Source organism: Pagrus pagrus (assembly GCF_965226575.1).
Source record: "Pagrus pagrus genome assembly, chromosome: 6".
Taxonomy (NCBI): Eukaryota; Metazoa; Chordata; class Actinopteri; order Spariformes; family Sparidae; genus Pagrus; species Pagrus pagrus.
Genome location: NC_140190.1, coordinates 31,169,566 through 31,196,155, shown reverse-complemented (window position 1 = coordinate 31,196,155; position 26,590 = coordinate 31,169,566). Strand labels below are relative to the sequence as shown.

At 38.0% G+C, this 26,590-nt stretch overlaps 1 protein-coding gene and 1 long non-coding RNA gene across 5 annotated transcripts; both read right to left on the bottom strand.

The window, feature by feature from the left end:
* Positions 1-12,712: 12,712 nt before the first annotated feature.
* On the bottom strand, positions 12,713-17,227 carry LOC311259131 (protein PRRC1-like). Of its 4 annotated transcripts, XR_014622833.1 has the most exons (5): positions 17,180-17,227; positions 15,548-15,906; positions 13,671-13,772; positions 13,467-13,570; positions 12,713-13,388 (listed from the first exon to the last, which is right to left on the bottom strand). XR_014622833.1 is itself a non-coding variant. In XM_084356024.1 (3 exons), exons 1-2 carry the CDS (start codon positions 17,187-17,189, stop codon positions 15,581-15,583), a joined length of 336 nt encoding a protein of 111 aa, XP_084212150.1. In that variant the 5' UTR covers positions 17,190-17,227; the 3' UTR covers positions 13,595-13,772; positions 15,548-15,580. The 4 variants fall into 4 exon arrangements, 1 of the variants encoding a protein (XP_084212150.1); XR_014622832.1 differs by having other exon boundaries at positions 12,713-13,570; XR_014622834.1 differs by lacking the exon at positions 13,467-13,570.
* LOC311259133 lies at positions 17,223-20,195 on the bottom strand. The gene is made up of 3 exons (XR_014622836.1): positions 20,137-20,195; positions 17,522-17,595; positions 17,223-17,295 (listed from the first exon to the last, which is right to left on the bottom strand). It is a non-coding gene; the product is annotated as an uncharacterized lncRNA (long non-coding RNA).
* Positions 20,196-26,590: the final 6,395 nt, after the last annotated feature.

Sequence of the window (26,590 nt, the reverse complement as noted above, 5' to 3'; positions counted from 1 at the left end):
TCAGCTTTCTGCCTCTACAGCTTTTTCAAGTATTCAGCTTCATGTTCAGCTATAGAAACCGTTCAGCTATTAAAATATTCAGCTTTTTAAGCTCTTTCAAACTTGTACTTTTCAGCTTTTCAACCTTTTCAGCTTTTTTAAATATTCAGCTTTCTGTATTTCAGCTTTTTCAAGTATTCAGCTTCAGGTTCAGCTATAGAAACCGTTCAACTATCAAACTGTTCAGCTTTTTAAGCTCTTTCAGCCTATTACTTTCAGCTTTTCAACCTTTTCAGCTTTTTCAACCTTTTCAGCTTTTCAACCTTTTCAGCTTTTTCAACCTTTTCAGCTTTTCATCCTTTTCAGCTTTTTCAAATATTCAGCTTTATGTTCAGCTATAGAAACTCTTCAACTATCAAAATGTTCAGCTTTTTAACCTTTTCAGCCTTTTCAAGTATTCAGCTTCATCTTCAGCTCGAGAAACTCTTCAACTATCAAAATGTTCAGCTTTTTAAGCTGTTTCAACCTTGTACTTTTCAGCTTTTCAACCTTTTCAGCTTTTTAAAATATTCAGCTTCATGTTCAGCTATAGAAACCGTTCAACTATCAAAATCTTCAGCTTTTTAAGCTCTTTCAACCTATTACTTTTCAGCCTTTCTGCCTTTTTAGCTTTTGAAAAAATCAGCTTTTTCTGCAAATTCTTGACCATTCATTCTCATAGTTTCATGCATTTTTAATGCATCAGGCAAGTGTTTTCCAGTACATTCAGCAGATTTTGCAAAATCACTTCAGCCATCAGCATTCACACTGTATTTTCGCAGGAAATACAATTTTTCTAGTTATTATTCTTCTTCCGTACGTTTTTCAGCACCTATCTCCTCCTACAAATTTTGAGCTATAGAAACCATTCAACTATCAAAATGTTCAGCTTTTTAAGGACACTCTTGCTTCCATTTTTCTTTTTTCTATCTTTCATACTTTTGGAAATATTCAGCTTTTTCTGCAAAATTTTCCCCATTCATCCTTATGGGGATTTTTTCAAATTTCGCTATGCTACTACTTCAGCATACGTTCAGCTATAGAAACCGTTCAACTATCAAAATGTTCAGCTCTTTATGCTCTTTCAGCCTTGTGCTTTTAAGCTTTTCAGCTTTTCAACTTTTTCAAATATTCAGCTTTTTCAAAACTAAAACCAAAATTTTTTCCCATTCATCCTTATGGGGATTTTTTCAAATTTCATTCTGCTACTACTTCAGCATACGTTCAGCTATAGAAACCGTTCAACTATCAAAATGTTCAGCTTTTTAAGCTCTTTCAGCCTTGTTCTTTTCAGATTTTTAGCTTTTCAACTTTTTCAAATATTCAGCTTTTTCAAAAAAAAAATTAACATGGAAACAAATGGGAAAATCCTCAAATCCTCCTCAAAACTCATCCACTTTCAACCTCTTCTTCTCCCTCATACTTTGAGCTAGAGACACCATTCCAACTTTAAACTATCCACAAGACCTTGAACTATTGAACTTGATTTTCAGTTTTTGAAAATCTTTTACGGTTTTGAAATTATCACAGTTTTAGTTTTAAGGATTTTTAGCTCATCTTCTGGGTTTATAATGGGTGTGTATTGCGTGAGCTAGAGTGCGGAACATCATCGCTAGAGTGGAGAGCAGCTGCAAAAACTTTAGAAAAAACTCTCTTCAGCTTGATTTGGGTCCCACAGCTTTTACTTCACATAGACAATATATACATAGAAATGTAGGAAATCTTGTTGGCTTTCATATGATCATCTTATTTCAGATGTGCGACTTAAACTTTTGGCTGTAGAAGCCCTCGAGCGACAAGCACTCCAGCAACTCCCCCATAAGCCGCAATGTTAACTTTGAGCCTAAATTTCTGGAGTGGAGCAGACGGTACCGGTTTTGTCTCTCGCTCTTGTGCCCTCATTTTTCACTCTTCAGAAATAAAAAATACATCACATGGTTCAGAAATGTCTCCTGTTACTCACTGTATACATATTTTGGCCATAACCATTACACTTTTTCCTAAACCTGTAGCTGTTCGGGAGGTGTTTTCCCATTCATTCTTATGGGGACATTTTCAACTTTGGTTCTGCTACTGCTCCAGCATATGTGCAGCTACAGAAACTGTTTGGCTGTCAAACTGTTCAGCTTTTTAAGCTCTTTCAGACTATTACTTTCAGCTTTTCACCCTTTTCAGCTTTTCAACCTTTTCAGCTTTTTCAAATATTCAGCTTTATGTTCAGCTATAGAAACCATTCAACTATCAAAATATTCAGATTTATGTTCAGCTATAGAAACCATTCAACTATCAAAATATTCAGATTTATGTTCAGCTATAGAAACCATTCAACTATCAAAATATTCAGATTTATGTTCAGCTATAGAAACCATTCAACTATCAAAATGTTCAGCTTTTTAAGGACATTCTTGCTTCCATTTTTCTTTTTTCTATCTTTCATACTTTTGGAAATATTCAGCTTTTTCTGCAAAATTTTCCCCATTCATCCTTATGGGGAATTTCTCAAATTTCGCTCTGCTACTACTTCAGCATACGTTCAGCTATAGAAACCGTTCAACTATCAAAATGTTCAGCTATTTATGCTCATTCAGCCTATCAATTTTCAGCTTTTTAACTTTTCAACTTTTTCAAATATTCAGCTTTTTCAAAACTAAAACCAAAATTTTGTCCCATTCATCCTTATGGGGATTTTTTCAAATTTCATTCTGCTACTACTTCAGCATACGTTCAGCTATAGAAACTGTTCAACTATCAAAATGTTCAGCTTTTTAAGCTCTTTCAGCCTTGTGCTTTTCAGCTTTTTAGCTTTTCAACTTTTTCAAATATTCAGCTTTTTCAAAAAAAAATTTAACATGGAAACAAATGGGAAAATCCTCAAATCCTCCTCAAAACTCATCCACTTTCAACCTCTTCTTCTCCCTCATACTTTGAGCTAGAGACACCATTCCAACTTTAAACAATCCACAAGACCTTGAACTATTGAACTTGATTTTCAGTTTTTGAAAATATTTTACGGATTTGAAATTATCACAGTTTTAGTTTGAAGGATTTTTAGCTCGTCTTCTGGGTTTATAATGGGTGTGTATTGCGTGAGCTAGAGTGCGGAACATCATCGCTAGAGTGGAGAGCAGCTGGAAAAAGTTTAGAAAAAACTCTCTTCAGCTTGATTTGGGTCCCACAGCTTTTACTTCACATAGACAATATATACATAGAAATGTAGGAAATCTTGTTGGCTTTCAGATGATGGTCTTATTTCAGATGTAGGACTTAAACTTTTGGCTGTGGAAGCCCTTGAGCGGCAAGCACTCCAGCAACTCCCCCATAAGGCGCAGTGTTAACTTTGAGCCTAAATCTCTGGAGTGGAGCAGACGGTACCGGTTTTGTCTCTCGCTGTTGTGCCCTCATTTTTCACTCTACAGAAATAAAAAACACATCACATGGTTCAGAAATGTCTCCTGTTACTCACTGTATACATATTTTGACCATAACCATTACACTTTTTTCTAAACCTGCAGGAGTTTGGGAGGTGTTTTCCCATTCATTCTTATGGGGACATTTTCAACTTTGGTTCTGCTACTGCTCCAGCATATGTGCAGCTACAGAAACTGTTTGGCTGTCAAACTGTTCAGCTTTTTAACCTTTTCAGTTTTTTCAAATATTCAGCTTTATGTTCAGCTATAGAAACTGTTCAACTATCAAAATCTTCAGCTTTTTAAGCTCTTTCAACCTATTACTTTTCAGCTTTTCTGCCTTTTCAGCTTTTGAAAAAATTCAGCTTTATGTTCAGCTAGAGAAACTGTTCAACTATCGAAACATTCAGCTTTATGTTCAGCTATAGAAACCGTTCAAGTATCAAACTGTTCAGCTTTTTAAGCTCTTTCAACCTATTACTTTTCAGCCTTTCTTCCTTTTCAGCTTTTGAAAAAATCTGCTTTTTCTGCAAATTCTTGTCCATTCATTCTCATAGTTTTATGCATTTTTTTATGCATTAGGCAAGTGTTTTCCAGCACATTCAGCAGATTTTGCAAAATCACTTCAGCCGTCAGCATTCACACTGTATTTTCGCAGGAAATACAATTTTTCTAGTTATTAGTGTGAATGCTGACACAGCATTCACACTATTGTTCTTCCGGAATTTATTAAAGTTTTTATTATTATTATTCCTGATTCCGTACGTTTTTTGGCTCGCTTCTCCTCCTACAAATTTTGAGCTACACAAACCATTCAACTATCAAAATGTCCAGCTCGTTAAGGACATGATGGCGTGTATTTTTCTTTTCTCTATCTTTTATACTTTTGGAAATATTCAGCTTTTTCTGCAAAATTTTCCCCATTCATCCTTATGGGGATTTTGTCAAATTTCATTCTGCTACTACTTCAGCATACGTTCAGCTATAGAAACCGTTCAACTATCAAAATGTTCAGCTATTTATGGTCTTTCAGCCTTGTACTTTTCAGCTTTTTAGCTTTTCAACTTTTTCAAATATTCAGCTTTTTCAAAACTAAAACCAAAATTTTTTCCCATTCATCCTTATGGGGATTTTCTCACATTTCATTCTGCTACTGCTTCAGCATACGTTCAGCTATAGAAACTGTTCAACTATCAAAATGTTCAGCTTTTTAAGCTCTTTCAGCCTTGTTCTTTTCAGCCTTTTAACTTTTCAACCTTTTCAAATATTCAGCTTTTTCAAAAAAAAATTTAATATGGAAGCAAATGGGAAAATCTTCAAATCCTCCTCAAAACTCATCCACTTTGAACCTCTTCTGCTCCCTCATACTTTGAGCTAGAGACACCATTCCAACTTTAAAATAGTCACAAGACCTTGAACTATTAGGCATGTGTTTAGTTTTTGAAAATCTTTTATGGTTTTGAAATTATCACAGTTTTAGTTTGAAGGATTTTTAGCTCGTCTTCTGGGTTTATAATGGGTGTGTATTGCGTGAGCTAGAGTGGGTGACATCATCGCTAGAGTGGAGAGCAGCTGCAAAAACTTTAGAAAAAACTCTCTTCAGCTTGATTTGGCTCCCACAGCTTTTACTTCACATAGACAATATATACATAGAAATGTAGGAAATCTTGTTGGCTTTCATATGATCATCTTATTTCAGATGTGCGACTTAAACTTTTGGCTGTGGAAGCCCTAGAGTGACAAGAACTCCAGCAACTCCGCCATAAGCCGCAGTGTTAACTTTGAGCCTAAATCTCTGGAGTGGAGCAGACGGTACCGGTTTTGTCTCTCGCTCTTGTGCCCTCATTTTTCACTCTACTGAAATAAAAAACACATCACATGGTTCAGCAATGTCTCCTGTTACTCACTGTATACATATTTTGGCCATAACCATTACACTTTTTTCTAAACCTGCAGGTGTTTGGGAGGTGTTTTCCCATTCATTCTTATGGGGACATTTTCAGCTTTGGTTCTGCTACTGCTCCAGCATATGTGCAGCTACAGAAACTGTTTGTCTGTCAAACTGTTCAGCTTTTTAAGCTCTTTCAGCCTATTACTTTCAGCTTTTCACCCTTTTCAGCTTTTTCAAATATTCAGCTTTATGTTCAGCTATAGAAACCATTCAACTATCAAAATCTTCAGCTTTTTAAGCTCTTTCAACCTTGTACTTTTCAGCTTTTCAACCTTTTCAAATATTCAGCTTTCTGCCTTTTCAGCTTTTTCAAGTATTCAGCTTCATGTTCAGCTAGAGAAACTGTTCAGCTATCAAAATGTTCAGCTTTTCTGCCTTTTCAGCTTTTGAAAAAATCAGCTTTTCCTGCAAATTCTTGACTATTCATTCTCATAGTTTTATGCATGTTTTGTGGATTAGGCAAGTGTTTTCCAGCACATTTTGCAAAATCACTTCAGCAATCAGCATTCACACTGTATTTTCGCAGGAAATACAATTTTTCTAGTTATTATTATTCCTGATTCCGTACGTTTTTTGGCTCGCTTCTCCTCCTACAAATTTTGAGCTACACAAACCATTCAACTATCAAAATGTGCAGCTCGTTAAGGACATGATGGCGTGTATTTTTCTTTTCTCTATATTTTATACTTTTGGAAATATTCAGCTTTTTCTGCAAAATTCTACCTATTCATCCTTATGGGGAATTTCTCAAATTTCGCTCTGCTACTACTTCAGCATACTTTCAGCTATAGAAACCGTTCAACTATCAAAATGTTCAGCTATTTATGCTCTTTCAGCCTTGTGCTTTTCAGCTTTTTAGCTTTTCAACTTTTTCAAATATTCAGCTTTTTCAAAACTAAAACCAAAATTTTTTCCCATTCATCCTTATGGGGATTTTCTCACATTTCATTCTGCTACTGCTTCAGCATACGTTCAGCTATAGAAACCGTTCAACTATCAAAATGTTCAGCTTTTTAAGCTCTTTCAGCCTTGTACTTTTCAGCTTTTTAACTTTTCAACCTTTTCAAAAATTCAGCTTTTTCAAAAAAAAATTTAATATGGAAGCAAATGGGAAAATCTTCAAATCCTCCTCAAAACTCATCCACTTTAAGCCTCTTCTGCTCCCTCATACTTTGAGCTAGAGACACCATTCCAACTTTAAAATAGTCACAAGACCTTGAACTATTAGGCATGTGTTTAGTTTTTGAAAATCTTTTATGGTTTTGAAATTATCACAGTTTTAGTTTGAAGGATTTTTAGCTCGTCTTCTGGGTTTATAATGGGTGTGTATTGCGTGAGCTAGAGTGGGTGACATCATCGCTAGAGTGGAGAGCAGCTGCAAAAACTTTAGAAAAAACTCTCTTCAGCTTGATTTGGGTCCCACAGCTTTTACTTCACATAGACAATATATACATAGAAATGTAGGAAATCTTGTTGGCTTTCATATGATGGTCTTATTTCAGATGTGCGACTTAAACTTTTGGCTGTGGAAGCCCTAGAGTGACAAGCACTCCAGCAACTCCCCCATAAGCCTCAGTGTTAACTTTGAGCCTAAATTTCTGGAGTGGAGCAGACGGTACCGGTTTTGTCTCTCGCTCTTGTGCCCTCATTTTTCACTCTACAGAAATAAAAAACACATCACATGGTTCAGCAATGTCTCCTGTTACTCACTGTACTCATATTTTGGCCATAACCATTACACTTTTTTCTAAACCTGCAGCTGTTTGGGAGGTGTTTTCCCATTCATTCTTATGGGGACATTTTCAACTTTGGTTCTGCTACTGCTCCAGCATATGTGCAGCTACAGAAACTGTTTGGCTGTCAGACTGTTCAGCTTTTTAAGCTCTTTCAGCCTATTACTTTCAGCTTTTCACCCTTTTCAGCTTTTTCAAATATTCAGCTTTATGTTCAGCCATAGAAACCATTCAACTATCAAAATCTTAAGCTTTTTAAGCTCTTTCAACCTTGTACTTTTCAGCTTTTCAACTTTTTAAGCTCTCAAATATTCAGCTTTCTGCCTCTACAGCTTTTTCAAGTATTCAGCTTCATGTTCAGCTATAGAAACCGTTCAGCTATTAAAATATTCAGCTTTTTAAGCTCTTTCAAACTTGTACTTTTCAGCTTTTCAACCTTTTCAGCTTTTTTAAATATTCAGCTTTCTGTATTTCAGCTTTTTCAAGTATTCAGCTTCAGGTTCAGCTATAGAAACCGTTCAACTATCAAACTGTTCAGCTTTTTAAGCTCTTTCAGCCTATTACTTTCAGCTTTTCAACCTTTTCAGCTTTTTCAACCTTTTCAGCTCTTTCAACCTTTTCAGCTTTTCAACCTTTTCAGCTTTTTCAACCTTTTCAGCTTTTCATCCTTTTCAGCTTTTTCAAATATTCAGCTTTATGTTCAGCTATAGAAACTCTTCAACTATCAAAATGTTCAGCTTTTTAACCTTTTCAGCCTTTTCAAGTATTCAGCTTCATCTTCAGCTCGAGAAACTCTTCAACTATCAAAATGTTCAGCTTTTTAAGCTGTTTCAACCTTGTACTTTTCAGCTTTTCAACCTTTTCAGCTTTTTAAAATATTCAGCTTCATGTTCAGCTATAGAAACCGTTCAACTATCAAAATCTTCAGCTTTTTAACCTTTTCAGCCTTTTCAAGTATTCAGCTTCATCTTCAGCTCGAGAAACTCTTCAACTATCAAAATCTTCAGCTTTTTAAGCTGTTTCAACCTTGTACTTTTCAGCTTTTCAACCTTTTCAGCTTTTTAAAATATTCAGCTTCATGTTCAGCTATAGAAACCGTTCAACTATAAAAATCTTCAGCTTTTTAAGCTCTTTCAACCTATTACTTTTCAGCCTTTCTGCCTTTTCAGCTTTTGAAAAAATCAGCTTTTTCTGCAAATTCTTGACCATTCATTCTCATAGTTTCATGCATTTTTAATGCATCAGGCAAGTGTTTTCCAGTACATTCAGCAGATTTTGCAAAATCACTTCAGCCATCAGCATTCACACTGTATTTTCGCAGGAAATACAATTTTTCTAGTTATTATTCTTCTTCCGTACGTTTTTCAGCACCTATCTCCTCCTACAAATTTTGAGCTATAGAAACCATTCAACTATCAAAATGTTCAGCTTTTTAAGGACACTCTTGCTTCCATTTTTCTTTTTTCTATCTTTCATACTTTTGGAAATATTCAGCTTTTTCTGCAAAATTTTCCCCATTCATCCTTATGGGGATTTTTTCAAATTTCGCTATGCTACTACTTCAGCATACGTTCAGCTATAGAAACCGTTCAACTATCAAAATGTTCAGCTCTTTATGCTCTTTCAGCCTTGTGCTTTTAAGCTTTTCAGCTTTTCAACTTTTTCAAATATTCAGCTTTTTCAAAACTAAAACCAAAATTTTTTCCCATTCATCCTTATGGGGATTTTTTCAAATTTCATTCTGCTACTACTTCAGCATACGTTCAGCTATAGAAACCGTTCAACTATCAAAATGTTCAGCTTTTTAAGCTCTTTCAGCCTTGTTCTTTTCAGATTTTTAGCTTTTCAACTTTTTCAAATATTCAGCTTTTTCAAAAAAAAATTTAACATGGAAACAAATGGGAAAATCCTCAAATCCTCCTCAAAACTCATCCACTTTCAACCTCTTCTTCTCCCTCATACTTTGAGCTAGAGACACCATTCCAACTTTAAACTATCCACAAGACCTTGAACTATTGAACTTGATTTTCAGTTTTTGAAAATCTTTTACGGTTTTGAAATGATCACAGTTTTAGTTTTAAGGATTTTTAGCTCATCTTCTGGGTTTATAATGGGTGTGTATTGCGTGAGCTAGAGTGCGGAACATCATCGCTAGAGTGGAGAGCAGCTGGAAAGACTTGAGAAAAAACTCTCTTCAGCTTGATTTGGGTCCCACAGCTTTTACTTCACATAGACAATATATACATAGAAATGTAGGAAATCTTGTTGGCTTTCAGATGATGTTCTTATTTCAGATGTAGGACTTAAACTTTTGGCTGTAGAAGCCCTCGAGCGACAAGCACTCCAGCAACTCCCCCATAAGGCGCAATGTTAATTTTGAGCCTAAATTTCTGGAGTGGAGCAGACGGTACCGGTTTTGTCTCTCGCTCTTGTGCCCTCATTTTTCACTCTACAGAAATAAAAAACACATCACATGGTTCAGCAATGTCTCCTGTTACTCACTGTACTCATATTTTGGCCATAACCATTACACTTTTTTCTAAACCTGCAGGAGTTTGGGAGGTGTTTTCCCATTCATTCTTATGGGGACATTTTCAACTTTGGTTCTGCTACTGCTCCAGCATATGTGCAGCTACAGAAACTGTTTGGCTGTCAAACTGTTCAGCTTTTTAAGCTCTTTCAGCTTTTTCAAATATTCAGCTTTATTTTCAGCCATAGAAACCTTTCAACTATCAAAATCTTAAGCTTTTTAAGCTCTTTCAACCTTGTACTTTTCAGCTTTTCAACTTTTTCAGCTCTCAAATATTCAGCTTTCTGCCTTTTCAGATTTTTCAAGTATTCAGCTTCATGTTCAGCTAGAGAAACTGTTCAGCTATCAAAATGTTCAGCTTTTTAAGCTTTTTCAACCTATTACTTTTCAGCCTTTCTGCCTTTTCAGCTTTTTCAAGTATTCCGCTTTTTAAAATATTCAGCTTTCTGTATTTCAGCTTTTTCAAGTATTCAGCTTCATAGTCAGCTATAGAAACCGTTCAACTATCAACATGTTCAGCTTTTTAAGCTCTTTCAACCTTGTACTTTTCAGCTTTTCAACCTTTTCAGATTTTTCAAATATTCAGCTTTAAGTTCAGCTAGAGAAACCATCCATCTATCAAACTGTTCAGCTTTTTAAGCTCTTTCAGCCTATTACTTTCAGCTTTTCACCCTTTTCAGCTTTATGTTCAGCTATAGAAACCATTCAACTATCAAAATATTCAGCTGCATGTTCAGCTATAGAAACCGTTCAACTATCAAACTGTTCAGCTTTTTAAGCTCTTTCAACCTATTACTTTTCAGCCTTTCTGCCTTTTAAGCTTTTGAAAAAATCAGCTTTTTATGCAAATTCTTGACCATTCATTCTCATAGTTTCATGCATTTTTTATGCATTAGGCAAGTGTTTTCCAGCACATTCAGCAGATTTTGCAAAATCACTTCAGCCGTCAGCATTCACACTGTATTTTCGCAGGAAATACAATTTTTCTAGTTATTCCTGATTCCGTACGTTTTCTGGCTCGCTTCTCCTCCTACAAATTTTGAGCTACACAAACCATTCAACTATCAAAATGTCCAGCTCATTAAGGACATGATGGCGTGTATTTTTCTTTTCTCTATCTTTTATACTTTTGGAAATATTCAGCTTTTTCTGCAAAATTTTCCCCATTCATCCTTATGGGGATTTTGTCAAATTTCATTCTGCTACTACTTCAGCATACGTTCAGCTATAGAAACCGTTCAACTATCAAAATGTTCAGCTATTTATGCTCTTTCAGCCTTGTACTTTTCAGCTTTTTCAAATATTCAGCTTTTTCAAAACTAAAACCAAAATTTTTTCCCATTCATCCTTATGGGGATTTTCTCACATTTCATTCTGCTACTGCTTCAGCATACGTTCAGCTATAGAAACCGTTCAACTATCAAAATGTTCAGCTTTTTAAGCTCTTTCAGCCTTGTACTTTTCAGCTTTTTAACTTTTCAACCTTTTCAAATATTCAGCTTTTTCAAAAAAAAATTTAATATGGAAGCAAATGGGAAAATCTTCAAATCCTCCTCAAAACTCATCCACTTTGAACCTCTTCTGCTCCCTCATACTTTGAGCTAGAGACACCATTCCAACTTTAAAATAGTCACAAGACCTTCAACTATTAGACATGTGTTTAGTTTTTGAAAATCTTTTATGGTTTTGAAATTATCACAGTTTTAGTTTGAAGGATTTTTAGCTCGTCTTCTGGGTTTATAATGGGTGTGTATTGCGTGAGCTAGAGTGGGTGACATCATCGCTAGAGTGGAGAGCAGCTGCAAAAACTTTAGAAAAAACTCTCTTCCGCTTGATTTGGGTCCCACAGCTTTTACTTCACATAGACAATATATACATAGACATGTAGGAAATCTTGTTGGCTTTCATATGATGGTCTTATTTCAGATGTGCGACTTAAACTTTTGGCTGTAGAAGCCCTCGAGTGACAAGAACTCCAGCAACTCCGCCATAAGCCGCAGTGTTAACTTTGAGCCTAAATTTCTGGAGTGGAGCAGACGGTACCGGTTTTGTCTCTCGCTCTTGTGCCCTCATTTTTCACTCTACTGAAATAAAAAATACATCACATGGTTCAGCAATGTCTCCTGTTACTCACTGTATACATATTTTGGCCATAACCATTACACTTTTTTCTAAACCTGCAGGTGTTTGGGAGGTGTTTTCCCATTCATTCTTATGGGGACATTTTCAACTTTGGTTCTGCTACTGCTCCAGCATATGTGCAGCTACAGAAACTGTTTGGCTGTCAAACTGTTCAGCTTTTTAAGCTCTTTCAACCTATTACTTTCAGCTTTTCAACCTTTTCATCCTTTTCAAATATTCAGCTTTCTGCCTTTTCAGCTTTTTCAAGTATTCAGCTTCATGTTCAGCTAGAGAAACTGTTCAGCTATCAAAATGTTCAGCTTTTCTGCCTTTTCAGCTTTTGAAAAAATCAGCTTTTCCTGCAAATTCTTGACTATTCATTCTCATAGTTTTATGCATGTTTTGTGGATTAGGCAAGTGTTTTCCAGCACATTCAGCAGATTTTGCAAAATCACTTCAGCAATCAGCATTCACACTGTATTTTCGCAGGAAATACAATTTTTCTAGTTATTATTATTATTATTATTATTAGTATTATCATCATCATCATCATCATTTGGTATTACCCATGATTACAACTGTATATTAATCCCTATGAAAATGATAACACTATTTGAATGGACCTTGTGGCAACTCAAAAAGAAAAATTCACAAACAGGAAAACTTCATTCTCAAAACATTATCACCCGTCTCCTCAAAATGTTTTTTCCTCGTGTTATTTTTTTTCGGACAGACCGACAGAATAATGAGAAAGATTTCTAAAGGCTCGTATCCACAAAGTCTTGACAATACATTATTTTGTCTTCCCAGACCTTGCCTGGCCTTTTCTGACTGTATGGGAAAGCTGTGTACTTCAGAAACCGGTTTGGAAATTACATGTTGAAGCAGTTTAAGGTTTTGGTCAGAAGTGATGAGTATGAAGGCAAGTATGATGAAACATGATCCTGTAAAAATGTAAAGATCTACTACAGTGGTTCTGTCCTGTTCTGTTGGAGAAGCAGCAGTGAACTGACCTTGATACCGGCTGCACAGCCCACAGGCTGTGGAGCGATGTTAGACTGACCAGGCTTGTGACCTGAAAAAATGAGGACTCAGATGCAGAGGGTTCAAAATATAATCAGGCTTTTATTCTGAAATTCTCTATTGGATATTAAGACAGTGACAAAACATCCGTCTATGAACCTCACTATATCTAGGATACTAGAAAACACAAATAGACAAAACCAAAAAAACACAGAAAATCGCTCCACCTGGGAGGGAAAAGAAAAGGCTGAAACTCATCTACTCTACTGAGGATTCACTATGAAAAATACAAAGAAAAGCGCTCCCTAAGGAGGAAAACAAAACAGATGCTATAAAATGAAACTACTCTGCTGCTTGACTAAAAAACTATGAAAATAAAGTCGCTCCAACAAGGGAGGATAGCAGGGCTATGAAAAAGGCTGACTACAAAACCAAACAGAAAAACTTGCAAAAAAAAAAAAAAAATAGATCACTCTACTTAAGAGGAAATAAGAGAACAAAAGAAATACAAACGTGGTTGCTTGGAACGAGACAAGGACTGTGACCAAACAATCAGGGATCAGGGGAGACGTCAGACCGGTGACACAAGAGGAAGGGCAAGTGACCTGAAACAAGAGGAGTTATTTTTCAAAATAAAACATCAAAATCACAAGACAGAAAAACCAGGACAAGACACCCCTCACCGCGGTGTGACATGACCATCCCAAAAACCTCCTGGAAGGCATCTCTGACTGCCTCCACATTTACTTATCTGATGTCACCACAATGTCAATGTCTCCACCAGACTCTGGAGAGCAACAATACAGCAACATTTAGTGAGGATATTTGAAGTCAGCTTTCTTCATTTAAGAGTAATGAAGTGATGAGGAGAGAGCAGGAGAACTCACTGATGTATGGGGCCATGCCAGGATCCAGAGTGGTGATCATGGACTCCACAGAGTGCTTGGTTTTGTCCGGGACTGACTTTACTACATGTTACCTGCTACTCCCTGAGGACACAGACAAAACATGGGACATGACTGTCAGAAAACTGATCAGGCCTTGATTTTCAAAATACGTCATAGTTAGGGCCAAGATCAGTTTTAAAAATTGACACATTTCACAATTTGAGACACACATTTTTTCCACATGGGTTTTAGTATACCATTGAATAATGACTGAATACAGAAGCTTAAGCAACAAAACATTGTTTTTTTTTTCCAAGGTGGTACTTAACCAAGACCAACAGACTAGGGATGCAAATTATCGATTAATTCATTAATCGTTAGTTGATGGACCTTATCAATCGATTAACGATTACCTGATAAGATGCAATTTTCCAGAGAGCCTAAATTTAAGGGGAAAATTTAAGCTGAACATTCCTTATACAGGACTCTACACTAGTTTGTTAGTTTATTTTTAGAGCACAGCACAATGAAAAATGTTTAAGTAACACGTTATTTGGTAAATGGTCTTTCCTGCCACTACACCATGATGATTACTGTATTTAACTACTTAAATCGCAGTAGCATGAATTGATTTGTTGAACTCAGCCTGATGTAAGTAAGGGGTAATGTAACTATACATTATCCCGCTTATTACACGGCCTTACGCGTGAAATAAATAATCACCCACAATGATTGCTCGTAAAGTTTTAACTTTCACTTTCAAGGCCGGCCTGAGAGAGGAGCTGGACAGCGTGCTGTGGTTGGTGTAACGCGCTGAAAGTCCAGCTGTCTTGCTTATGTTGCTATATGTTGCCAGGGCGGGTCAGAGCGCCGTCCCTAGCTGCTCTCATGTGTCCAGTCACAGACTGGATCTGATGACTTTCAAGGCCTGAGGGAGGAGCTGGACAGCGGTGCTGTCTTGTTTATGTTGCCATTGCGCCAGTGTCGGCGGCTTTTTAACTCGTTAAATAATTGTGCTCCAGTATAATCGGTACGCCTGAAACTCATCCAGTGAGAAACGTTCCGCGGTGCAAATATAAGTGCGATTAAAATGCGTTAATTTTTTTGTAATTAATTAATCAATCTTAATTAACGCGTTAAAGTCCCGGCCCTACAAAATACATAAACTATTTGTATCTTCAGCATTTTTTTCATGCGTCATTGTTCCACAGGTATACCAAACAGTGATCCAAAACCTGCAGTCCATCATGTACCATCAATTTGGTGTAGTTTCACCCCTATGGTCGATCAATGGATTATATTGTAAAGGTAAAATGACTAGTTGATCGATTAGTTAATCAACAGAAAATCAATCTGCAACAATAACCTTCAGTCATGGTCAAAAGTTAACATCCACTTGTAAAGAACATGTGTATCATGGCAGTCTTCAGTTCCAATGATTTCTACAGCGCTCAGTTTTTTGTGATGAATGAGTGGAACACAAACTACTTTGTCACAAAAACATTCATGAAGTTTGGTTCAGTAATGAATTTATTATAGGTCTTCTGAAAATGGAACCATCAGTTTTGGTGATTATAGAAAAGTTGTATGAATCAAATGTTCTTTGTAGCATGGCCTCTTAACTTCTGACTGGTTCTGATTAATAACAGCTCCTGACTTTTCTGGGCCAACGTGAGATATACATGTTGTAGTGTATGTAACTTTTGATCACGACTGTACATCAGTCCATCCTGAGGGATTTCTGGTAGGAACTTTGGATAACAAGTCGGATTTACTGAGTACTTCTGAGGAAGGCTTCATGGGTAAAAAAAAACAAAAAAACAACTTGTTTACGATGGAAATCGTGTGTTTAGGAAGAACACAAGCATGGCTCTCACCTGGCTTGGCCGTAGGACTGGAGAATGTTGGCATCAGTGGTGTCTGTGGTGACCCCGTGTGATGTCATATCCTGCACTCATGGAAAAACTGGATATGGGTGGGCCTACGGGAGGGGCCAAACCCGGGAGCTGAGGCGGGAGGTGGTCTGATGAGGGGGATAAGAGGAGGCACAGCAGGGGAGGTGGAAGGAAGGAAGAGTTGGGGGAGGCAAGTGTAGAGGTAGGGGGAAACTGGGAGGCGGTGGCCAGTGGGCTGCTGAAAGCAGGCAGGGAAGGAACAGGGGGGAGAGTGGTGGAGACTGATGGCTTATTATTGGAGACGGAGCTGGTGCCTGGGAGGGACTGAGGGCTGAACAGACCTACAACACAAAGCACACCTCAGAGATGCTCACGTTCTAGAGTAAAGAACTTAACGTTTAGTACAGGTCAGGCTTCACATGTGTCAGCCCATTCACTATCATTTTAATTTACTAGTTCTGCTACATTCAGTAAGCTATGATGATAAACTTGTAGAGAGCCTTAAAAACTTGCCTAATGTAACCCAAGTTACCAATGAAATTATTTTTTTCACAATTTAAAGCTATACAGAATTACATTTAGCAATACAGCTCAACCAATACTGGGCGTTTAAAACAGATTCCAATTATCAGTATTTGAATGTTGAATCATCAATATTTGACCATCTAATAAAGATATATTGGTCAATAGTCATTTTCTACACATTCATGCGACACACATTTTTTTTAAAAGAAACCCCTTTAAAAGACCAATGTGTTCAGTGGCATCCAGCAGTGTGGTCGCAGTTTGCAACATACTGAGCACCCCTTATCTCACCCTCCCCTATGGTGGCTAAAAACGCAAAAAATGAGAAAGGCCCTCTCTAGTCAGTGGCTGTGTCTCAATTCAGGGGCTGCAGCTCTCAGAGGCTCCTTCTAATGTTAAGTCAAAATACAACCTTTTTTAGTTTCAGTTGATTCCGACAAATATTAAATTCCATTGCTAAACTTCTATTTTAAATACATTTTAACTGAGCAGGACATTTCACAGCTCAGCGTTTCCCCTATATGCGCCTAGTAGTGGCGCACCTACACTGTTGAAACTTTTTTTTTTTTTTAAAACAGAAAAAAATCCCCCTCCATCATCCATCAGATGAAAATCCCCCTCCATCAGAGAGGAGGGGGATAGGGAAAGACAGGAGAGAAGTTGCTTACCTTAAACGGTAGGTCTATATGATTTTGCACTATGGACACTTAACACACCTGCAATAACAGCAGATCAAGGGAGAGGAGAGGACGCCTTCTGATAACTTTTAAGGTTTTATTTTTTGTTGTGGCTGATGCTTCATCTCCAGATCACTTTAGACACACATAACCTTTGCACTTATTTGCCTGCTCAACAATTATGACAAGCATCTGCTAGATAAACACTGAAGCAAATAAGAAATATGATTTATGCCTCGATTCATGCTTCATCCATTTGGAGAGTTGAGGATGAGTTCAGGAGTCTCACAGCCTGGGGGTCTGGTGGTATGGCAGTGGATAATTCTGTATCTTTTCTAAGTAGACTGGAGTTCACTGCAGCAGAGGGAACCTTGTCTGCTCACATAGCAACATTTCAAAGGTTCTGTCTTACCTATGGTCATTGGTGTGGAGCTGACTGCAGCAGCAACAGTCAGGGGAGGTGTAGTCTCAATTCCACTCTTCCATCATCTTCTCAGCCTTATACCTTCAGTTCAGCCCAGAGTATAGCTGCATAAGATGAATCAGGACATATTCAACTTGTTTAGCAATTCTAATGCCTGCACATATACACTATGGTGAAGCTATTCAGATATTGATCATAGACTTATTTACATTAAATTTGGTTGCTTCCATGTCAAATTTGAATATGAAATCAGTTACATGAATTCGGTCACATCCTGCCATTAACTCAGTCATTAGTGACTTATTGTTGACATACATAAAAATGACTGACCGTAATAGTTCAATGCTGTGAGGTATATAGATTTCACACAATCTGGGAAAAACAGGGCACTGGTATCTGCTGCTCTAAAGAAAGTAAATGGAATAATGAAGAAAGAGGATTAGCTCCAAATTCTTCAGGAAAACCTTAAATCAGCAGAAGATTGGCTCTTGGGTGCAGCTGGGTGTTCCAACAGGACAAAGATCCCGAACACAGAAACAAGAAATGGCTAAATCAGGCTAGAATTGAGGTTTTGAATTACCAACAAATGTAGTTGAACTTCACCGGTTCCATCAAGAGGAGTGGTTACAAATTCAGCCAGAGGACGACCAGAAGCTTGTGGATGGCTATTATGGGGCGCCGATTGTAAAGTTGCGCCTGCTAAAATAAACAGCAACTTTTCCACACATTTAGCAAAAAAAACACGTTTAAAAAACACATGTTAATTTTAAAATGTTACTTTTGACCAGATTTACAGCAATATTTGTGAACTTTGTGACATTTACTTCTCTTGTAAAAATATAATGTCAATGTTAAATCTAAATACAAAATCTAAATCCAAATGTTAAATCTAAATGTTAAATATAAATATAAATGTTACATTTAAATATAAATGTTAAATATAAATATTCAATTTAAATGTTAAATCTAAATCTAAATGTTAAATCTAAATGTCATGGTGAAACTAAATATTTAGCTAATATGCAAATTCACACTGCCTGTCACCGGAAGTACCAAAATAAAAGCTCATTGTCGCGAACAAGCGCTATCCGCGGTCTCCTCGGGTAGGCAGGCGAGTGATTGCGCTGCACTGTTAGTCACGTCTCCTCACCGTGCTCTCATGTTGCCTGCCACCATGTCCAGCGACTTCGCTGGAAACATTGGTAGGGCCGTTTTGGCAGCAATACAGAGGTTCAGCAATGCGTCCATAACGACAGCGACAGTAGCCCTTTTCACAGAGTCTCCGCATTATCGCCGCAGCGGCGGTTCGCCATTTCTCTGTCGTCGTTGTTCACACAGAGCCAAGCAGCTTGATGTTTGGTGGGTCAGGATCTCAATCCCAACACATTATAACAGCATCCATATGATTATAAACAGTCAGCAGTACATGTTTAGATTGACAGGACTCCTGTCAATGGAGGACACCTGGGGAAACACCTTGAAAAAACACACAGACGTCATCAACATGACGTGTACCTCTTTCGGAGCCGCAGCGCCGGCTTTCTGTGTGAATTACACAGCGGTTCGTCTTTATGCCAGCGCTGCTTGGCTCTGTGTGAACAACCAACAGCGGAGAATTAGCGAACCGCCGCTCCGGCGATAATGCGGCTTCTCTGCTTGAAAGGGCTAGCACAGCTACAGCATACACCACAGTAGAGCCACTACAGCACTCGGTAGCTTTTATTTTGGTACTTCCGGTGACAGGCAGTGTGAATTTGCATATTAGCTAAATGTTTAGTTTCACCCGTGACATTTAGATTTAACATTTAGATTTAGATTTAACATTTAGATTCAACCTTTAGATTTAGATTTAACATTTAGATTTAACATTTAGATTTAGATTTAGCATTTAGATTTAGATTTAACATTTAGATTTAACATTTATATTATATTTAACATTTATATTTAGATTTAACATTTAGATTTAACATTTAGATTTAACATTTAGATTTAACATTGACATTATATTTTTACAAGAGAAGTAAATATCACAAAGTTCACAAATATTGCTGTAAATCTGGTCAAAAGCAATACTAAAAAATTCACATACGTTTTTTTAAATGGGGTTTGGTGCTAAATCTGTGGAAAAGTTGCCGTTTATTTTAGCATGCGCAACTTTACAATCGGCGCACCATAGGCTATCAAAACCTGATTGAGGTGAAAATGTCCAATAGACATTTTACCAAATATTACAATTACTGTATGTATACTTTTGATCGATTAGATGTGGTCTCATTTTCAGAAGACCTATAATAAATTAATTATTGAACCAAACTTGATGAATGTTTTTTGTGACAAAGTAGTTTGTGTTCCTCATCACAGAAAACTGAGAGCTGTAGAAATCACTGGAACTGAAGACTGCCATGATAAACATTTTTTTTTTACAAGTGTATGTAAAGTTTTGACCGTGACTGTATATACATTGATATCTTGAAATCTTCTCAAAAGCACTTCATATATATTCAGCACAACTGCCCTTTGGGTTTATTTAACAAAAACTGCTCAGCACTTAAAAGTAGAAAATGAAAATTGCTTGCCCTTGAATATAAAAAATAAAATAAAAAATCAGTGGTTTGTCATCATTGGCTCATTTACAGACCAAATATCACTTTTTGAATAATATTACTTTTCCAAAATCTGAGTTACACATGCTTCAAACTGGTGTTACAACCCCCCCTTTAAGTGAGGTCCAACACAAGATAACAAACCAGTGGTAGTTTAAAGAAAGATACATTTCTTAAAGAACCAGCAAACAAACAAATTAACTGCTGAGCCGGCCAAAATAAACAAAAGAAGGGCAGCCACCCAGACCAGCCCACCAGGGCCGTCAGATCTGGAGACTAACCCTCTACCCTAAAAAAGAGACAATCGTACCCATCAGATAACCAACAAACAAATACACATACTACCACTGCCTCCCTGGTCAGCGTCAGGTGAATGAGGTTAGAGCATGAGCAAGAGAGACCAGAGCCTAGTGCCCTACCCCCTCTTATTGGATTTTTATCAATCAGTCAAACTGCTGTCACCTGGCCATCCAAGAGGCCAATCAGTGACACATCCTGGCCACAGAGAGGGAGCATGTAACACTGGAGTGAAATACTTTAAACTAATGGAGACAAATTAAATAATAAAATAATGCCTGAAACATAAAGACAAACAACACACAAAATAAAGACAATAAGGAGACAACAACCTGCCAAGGATGAAATGAGAAAGAGGCAAAGACTGGAGGATTGCCTTCCAGTAAGGTCATTATACGAGTTAATTTAAAATCCAATCTGGACTAAAAGCAATATACAATATTAAATGTTATACAATCGTGACTGTCGGTATATTCTCATTGAAATCATCTTCATAAAATATCTCCTCATGAATTTCAGAGGGGAGTCTGAAGGTCATCTTGCCCTGCGTGTCAATGAAACGTCCGTCAGGTCAGAGCGCTGATCTGCAGCCCGACGATGGGGACATGAGGACATCAGGGACACGTGGACGACACGGATGATCCACACGGGTAGTGTACACACATGTAGGTAAAAGTCATGTGGTTCACTCCCCCGCTGAATAATGAGCAAAGGCTTTTATTGTGAATGAAGGACAGAGTTTCTATCTGTATCTTTACTTTGAGCTCTGTTCAGTACAACAAAGCATCAAGGCTCAATCATGTGTCAGTGTCCTGTTTGGTCTGAAAGCTGTAATTCAGTATTGACTCTCCCTGAGCTCATCATCCAACCATAGCTGGTGACGCACTGACATTAGTGGCCTTTTGTCTCTGTGGAGCAACAGGAAGCAAAACATGAGGCCACTGATGAAAGAAGACTCCTTCCATCTTACTAAAGCTACTATAGTATGTCACCCCATTACCAGAATAAATGTTTCTGCAAAACCACATATAAGTTTAAACTGAATGTTCCTTTTTGCAACTTTACGTTTGTTTAGGTTGAATTTTCTATTTCTCTCTTGTCACAACACTGTGCTTATGCTCTGGTTAGGTTTTGGCACAAACACCACTTGGTAAGGGTTAGAAAACATCATGGTTTGTCTTAAAATACCTGTTTTGGTCGCCACAAACACAGATGGAGATGGTCCAACTTCCCGCAAAAAGTAGCTGGTTTTGGTCGCCATGAAAGCACCTGGAAATTTCCGCAGGTGTCCTTAATAATATCCAGTGGTGTGACTTGAACGGCCATTTGGCAGCCATGTTGACTTGTATTAACGCCACCACCTTCCCCTCCATCTCCTGATGTGAAAGTCAGCTGATAAGCTAATATTAATAGCTTATATATATTCCATGTTTAGCCCAGGATATATATAGTTGACGTGTAGCAAATGTGGCATATCACATTCACATGATACGCTTAATAGCCACCTGTCACATCAGGAGGTGGAGGGGAGAGTGGTGGTGTTATTACAGCCAAGAAAGCCTCCAAACAGACAACCGCAGTTCAAGCCACACCATTGGATATTTTACCTGCAGACACTTCCAGCTGTTTTAGTGATGTCAAAACTGTATGTTTTTTAAGGAGAACTGCAGATATTTTTTATGAATCGATCTGATGGCAAGTTTTTGTGGGGCCGTCCTCCAAAGAGGAATGACAGCATCATGTTCCTGAAGTCTGAACAGTAAAGTGCACACTTATCACACTTCAAAACACTTAAAACCTGAATAATCTGCCCTTTCATGTGAGCATAGTGGCCTTATATAAGAAGAGTAATCCCACTTTTTGAATGTCTTTCTGATATTATCAGCAATGTGAAGCCAACAGTAACATTTCAGATGACACAGCAGTGTTTCACCTTACTGACTGTTTGAACAATCACGTTTGTACAGAGTGAAAAATCTTGAAAACTATTGAATGGATTGTATTGGAATTTGATTGAGACACCTGTGCTTCCTGGAGGATGATTTGGTGATCACTTGCCTTTTCCTCCTTTTCTTTTTGAACCACTATCATTACATTTTGCGCAGATATTAATGTCTCCCCACAGGATGACTTGTCATAACTGTAGTGATGGTTAAATAAATCTCACAAGAGGACATGACTTTTGGCTCATCACATGCATCTTTTTAATCACTTTCATGCTCACAACATGATATACATGCTCTGACACCAAACTCTGGTCAGGTGACAACCTCTGACTTTTCCTCCCTACATTTGAACACAAATATCTGAACTTTCTCCTCCTCACATTTTCAAAACAGGCTTGTTACTTTGAATGCATTTGAGGGGAATTATGGATTTTTTGTGTGTGTGTGTCATCACACGCTGCCTTCCCAACATCACAAGACTGATTTCAACGCACGGCAGATGTAGTGTGACGAAGACGTAAGAGGACAGAGAGGGAGGCTGGAATGGGGAGAAAAGGCGTGTTAGTTTCTCATATCTGCAGGGATACTTTTTACTTTACTTTGAGTACATTTCAGAGCCTGTACTTTATTACTTTTACCTGAGTAAAGAAGTTGAATCAGTCTGTTATTTCTTACACAAGTATCTGTACTTCTACTGGAGTAAAGAAAGTGTGGACTTTTGACACCTGTGGTCAGTTTTACATTTAATTCATCACGACTGCTGAGGATGTCAACTTTATGTTCTTTATTTTTTTATATAGCTTGTTTGATACTGTGCTATGAGTTTCATAAGACTGCTTTTCTCTTACATCGTCTTTTTGACCACTGAAGAATAAAACAATTTTGTTATTGGCAGAAGACAATAAAAAGCATAACTACGTAATAGAAATTGCTGCCGAGGTAGTCTTTTGGTGGACATGATCAGTGGGCTGCCACTAGCTAAATCTATACCTGATGATTGAGAATGACACTCAACAACTTTGGGCGTCCTCTTCTTCAGATAGGAGTGGTGATGAAGTCCTGGGGTGAGGAGTTGATACGTGACACATCTGGACGAGTCTGTCTCATCAGTTTCCGTTAAGAGTTCAGAGCCTCACAGCGTCTCTGTGGGCCAAGCGGGGACATGCAGCTGCAAACAGCAGGCGACCAGCAAGCAATGACAACACATGCAAACACACACACACACACACACACTGTACAGAGGAATGCTGTTTAGCACCAATCCACAAAGGAACAGATTTGGACAAACAAAGAAGAGGTCAGCTGTAGCTTTAATACAGTGGTGGGGGTCCAAAATCAACGGTGGGAGATGTCTGTTGATGTCACGTCTGATTATCCAGTTTTCTGTTATTTTAACCAAATATGTGCATCCTTGAGATCCAACGAATGTGTGGTATGCACTTTCATCCTCATAAAAGTATTTTTAATCATCATTGTTTATATTCATGTTCACTAGCTTACAGTCTTCTTCTAATCAGCCTTTGCTGGTACATTGCTGCGTTTCTTGGCACTTCTGCACCTGTATATCAGTGGGATAGTGTGAAACCACTGGCAGGAGTGTGAATGTGCTCTACTAGAGGTCAAAAACTCCACAGGGAACCTTGGAAGGATTTTAAAGAAATAAAAAATTGAGTAGTTTCTATCATTTCTGTATTCATTAACTCACGATTCTTACTCATTAAACAATTTGCTAAAATCCGGGAAACAACATCACTACAGTAGTCAGACAGTGTCTCACATGACCTCAGCAGATAAATGACATCAGGGCAACTGTGAAAGCCTCTGGTGGCGGCAGTGATTATTAAGGCAATGGAGGAGGAGGTCTGGCAGATAGTATAAAGAGTGTGAGGTGGTTGGATCGAACAAGTACTGGACTTTAGCAATATACAGTAACTACTACTATTCTTTGACAATAAAACTTTATTTTACCAGTGGGAAATCAGTTCTAATTCATACATTTGACATTTAAAAAAATGGTTTTATTCAATAGTTGGTAACAAAACATCTAATTCATGATACAATAATACACTGAATGACAAAAACTACAGAGAATGCATCATCTCTACTTTAGAGAGTGAATCATATATTTTCAGATTTTCTTCCTCAGATGTTTTTGGTGTTTCAAGGCTGTTTATCAGTCATGCTGTATTCTGAGGAGGGTTATGTTGTGTACCGCCTGAATAAATCACCTCTTACATAAAAGGAAATCTCTGGTGGTTTCTTTCATGATGGAAAAATAATCTGTTGTGAGTCAAAGAGAGATGAACTGGGACATCAAATGAGGAAAACAACAGAAAGGAGGACAGTTTGTCTCCAAAGTCAAGCAGATTCAGCTTCTTTATCCTTTATACATCATTGCTGTTACACTTGTGAGGATATTGCATTGATTTATATTAATACCCTGGAGGCTTATCCGGACCTTGATGGGGTTAGAGCCCTAAACCTGCAAGAGAAGATCCTGACACAGCTTTGGTTGTTTGTTCAGACTCTTAAATTGATCGACTTTTTCTGCTTTTCATTTGTCCTGCTGGAAAATCAGTAACACAGTGACAACTTTCAGGTCATTCACCAGCTTCTGCTGGTCATAGTCCGTTTAAAATGGATGAGAAGAGGAAAGCCCTGTTGTCTCAGCTTTCCACTGCCCAGAGTTTAGTTTACTAGTAAAAATCACCCAGTGCAAAACTTCACCGTATGAATGTCAATGCTGGCAGAAGATAGTGACAATTCGTAAGTGTCCAAAAGGGTCATTTAAAGGAAAGGTTCACTCAAAAATAAAAGTTCAGGCATTATCTCCTCCCCCCATGCTGATGGAAAATCAGGTGAAGTTTTGTAGTCCACAAAACATTTCTGGAGCTTCACAGCATATATATATATACATATTATATATTACATACATACATACATACATCACCCCCTTACAGACACACAGGTGCTGTTGTCTGCAGGAAGTTCATTGTTGGTGGTCTGGTGGAAAAGCCACAGGCACTGTCATCGATCGACCTCTGCAAGGTGCAGGTACCTCCAACACACACACAGCTGCTCGTTGGGCTTCTGTCAACCTTCACTGTTTATTCTAACTGTTTATATGAAGTGTCCAGAGTAATGAAACCAAACTGCAAGGGCATGCAAACTGTAACACACACACACACACACACACACACACACACACACACACACACACACACACACACACACACACACACACACACACACTCTGCAGGCAGATTTAAACATAGCTTAACACAAACTACAGATCATCTTATTTGTGCCGTGCAGCCTACACATAGACTCAATGGACTCATTTAAACGAGGAGGAGGGCAGGCAAGTGAATAGCTTGAGCCAGAGTGGAGTGATCTCACATGGGATCCAGTGTGAGGCAGGAATTGCAGATGGCCAGGTGGGCTGATTGCTGAGCAGAGAGAAAGCTGAAGGTATCTGCATATGAGTCAAGCAAAAAGACAACATCTCAAAACATGAAAAATCCACGCAGGATGGACAAAGCACGAGATACTATACTTGGTAAAGGCTGGAGAGTCACCGGATGAGACAATGGAACAATCCGGCACTGAAGAGAGGCGAAGACCAGGGTTATGTTGTGGTACTTGATGAGTAGATGAAACACAGGTGGGTCTCTCTTCTGCATCGGTGAAGCCACGGCCACAGGCGCGCGCGTGCACACACACACACACACACACACACACACACACACACACACACACACACATACTAGGGAGGATCAGGTGAGGGGAAAAGGAGCAGGGAAATGGATAGGGGAAAAACACAACAGGAAAAGAAAAGAAAACTGTCCCGGTACACACTGTGACAACCAGATCACAAAAACTAACTTTCAAGGAGAATTCCAGTATTTTTAAACTTGGGCCCTATAATGCCATGTTTTGGTGTGTAAATGATTCATTCTCACCAAAAGTTTTGGTATCCCTCCAGTAGTTTACCTCAGCTGACAGCAGTGACGCAATGTCAGCTGCAATGGCTGCAGCGTAATCCTTTGGGGCAATTCTAACCTTCAAAGTTACATCCACCAAAAATGTCTGTTTTGTCTCTGCTGAGGTTTTTATTCTAAGTATCTCTCAACATTACAGAAAACAATTTCTACAAAAAGAGACCTTTTGGTTAAAGAGAAAGAGCCTTCTTGCAACCAGAAACACAAGTCTTGTTCAAGGAGAATTCTTGCTCTGAAATCTTGCGAGAGTTGGACTGTTTCAGGAAGGTGATGCCTCAGAAGGGTTGGAGAGAGGCGTTTGCCCAGAGGAACTGCCAACAAGAATTTTGAATGAATTTTCTGATTTTTTTTACTTATTTTACCAATCTAGATAAGGCAGCAACCATAACACCTCGCCCTGCGAGATTTCAGGGTGAGACGTTTCCTCGAACAAGACTTGTGTTTCATTTGCAATTTCTGGCAGTGTAATGAGGGGATTGTATGAGGTCAGAGAAAAAATTACAGAAAAAAGTGCATCAGTTGAAATCAATCTGGCAATGAGAGTAGAGCAGA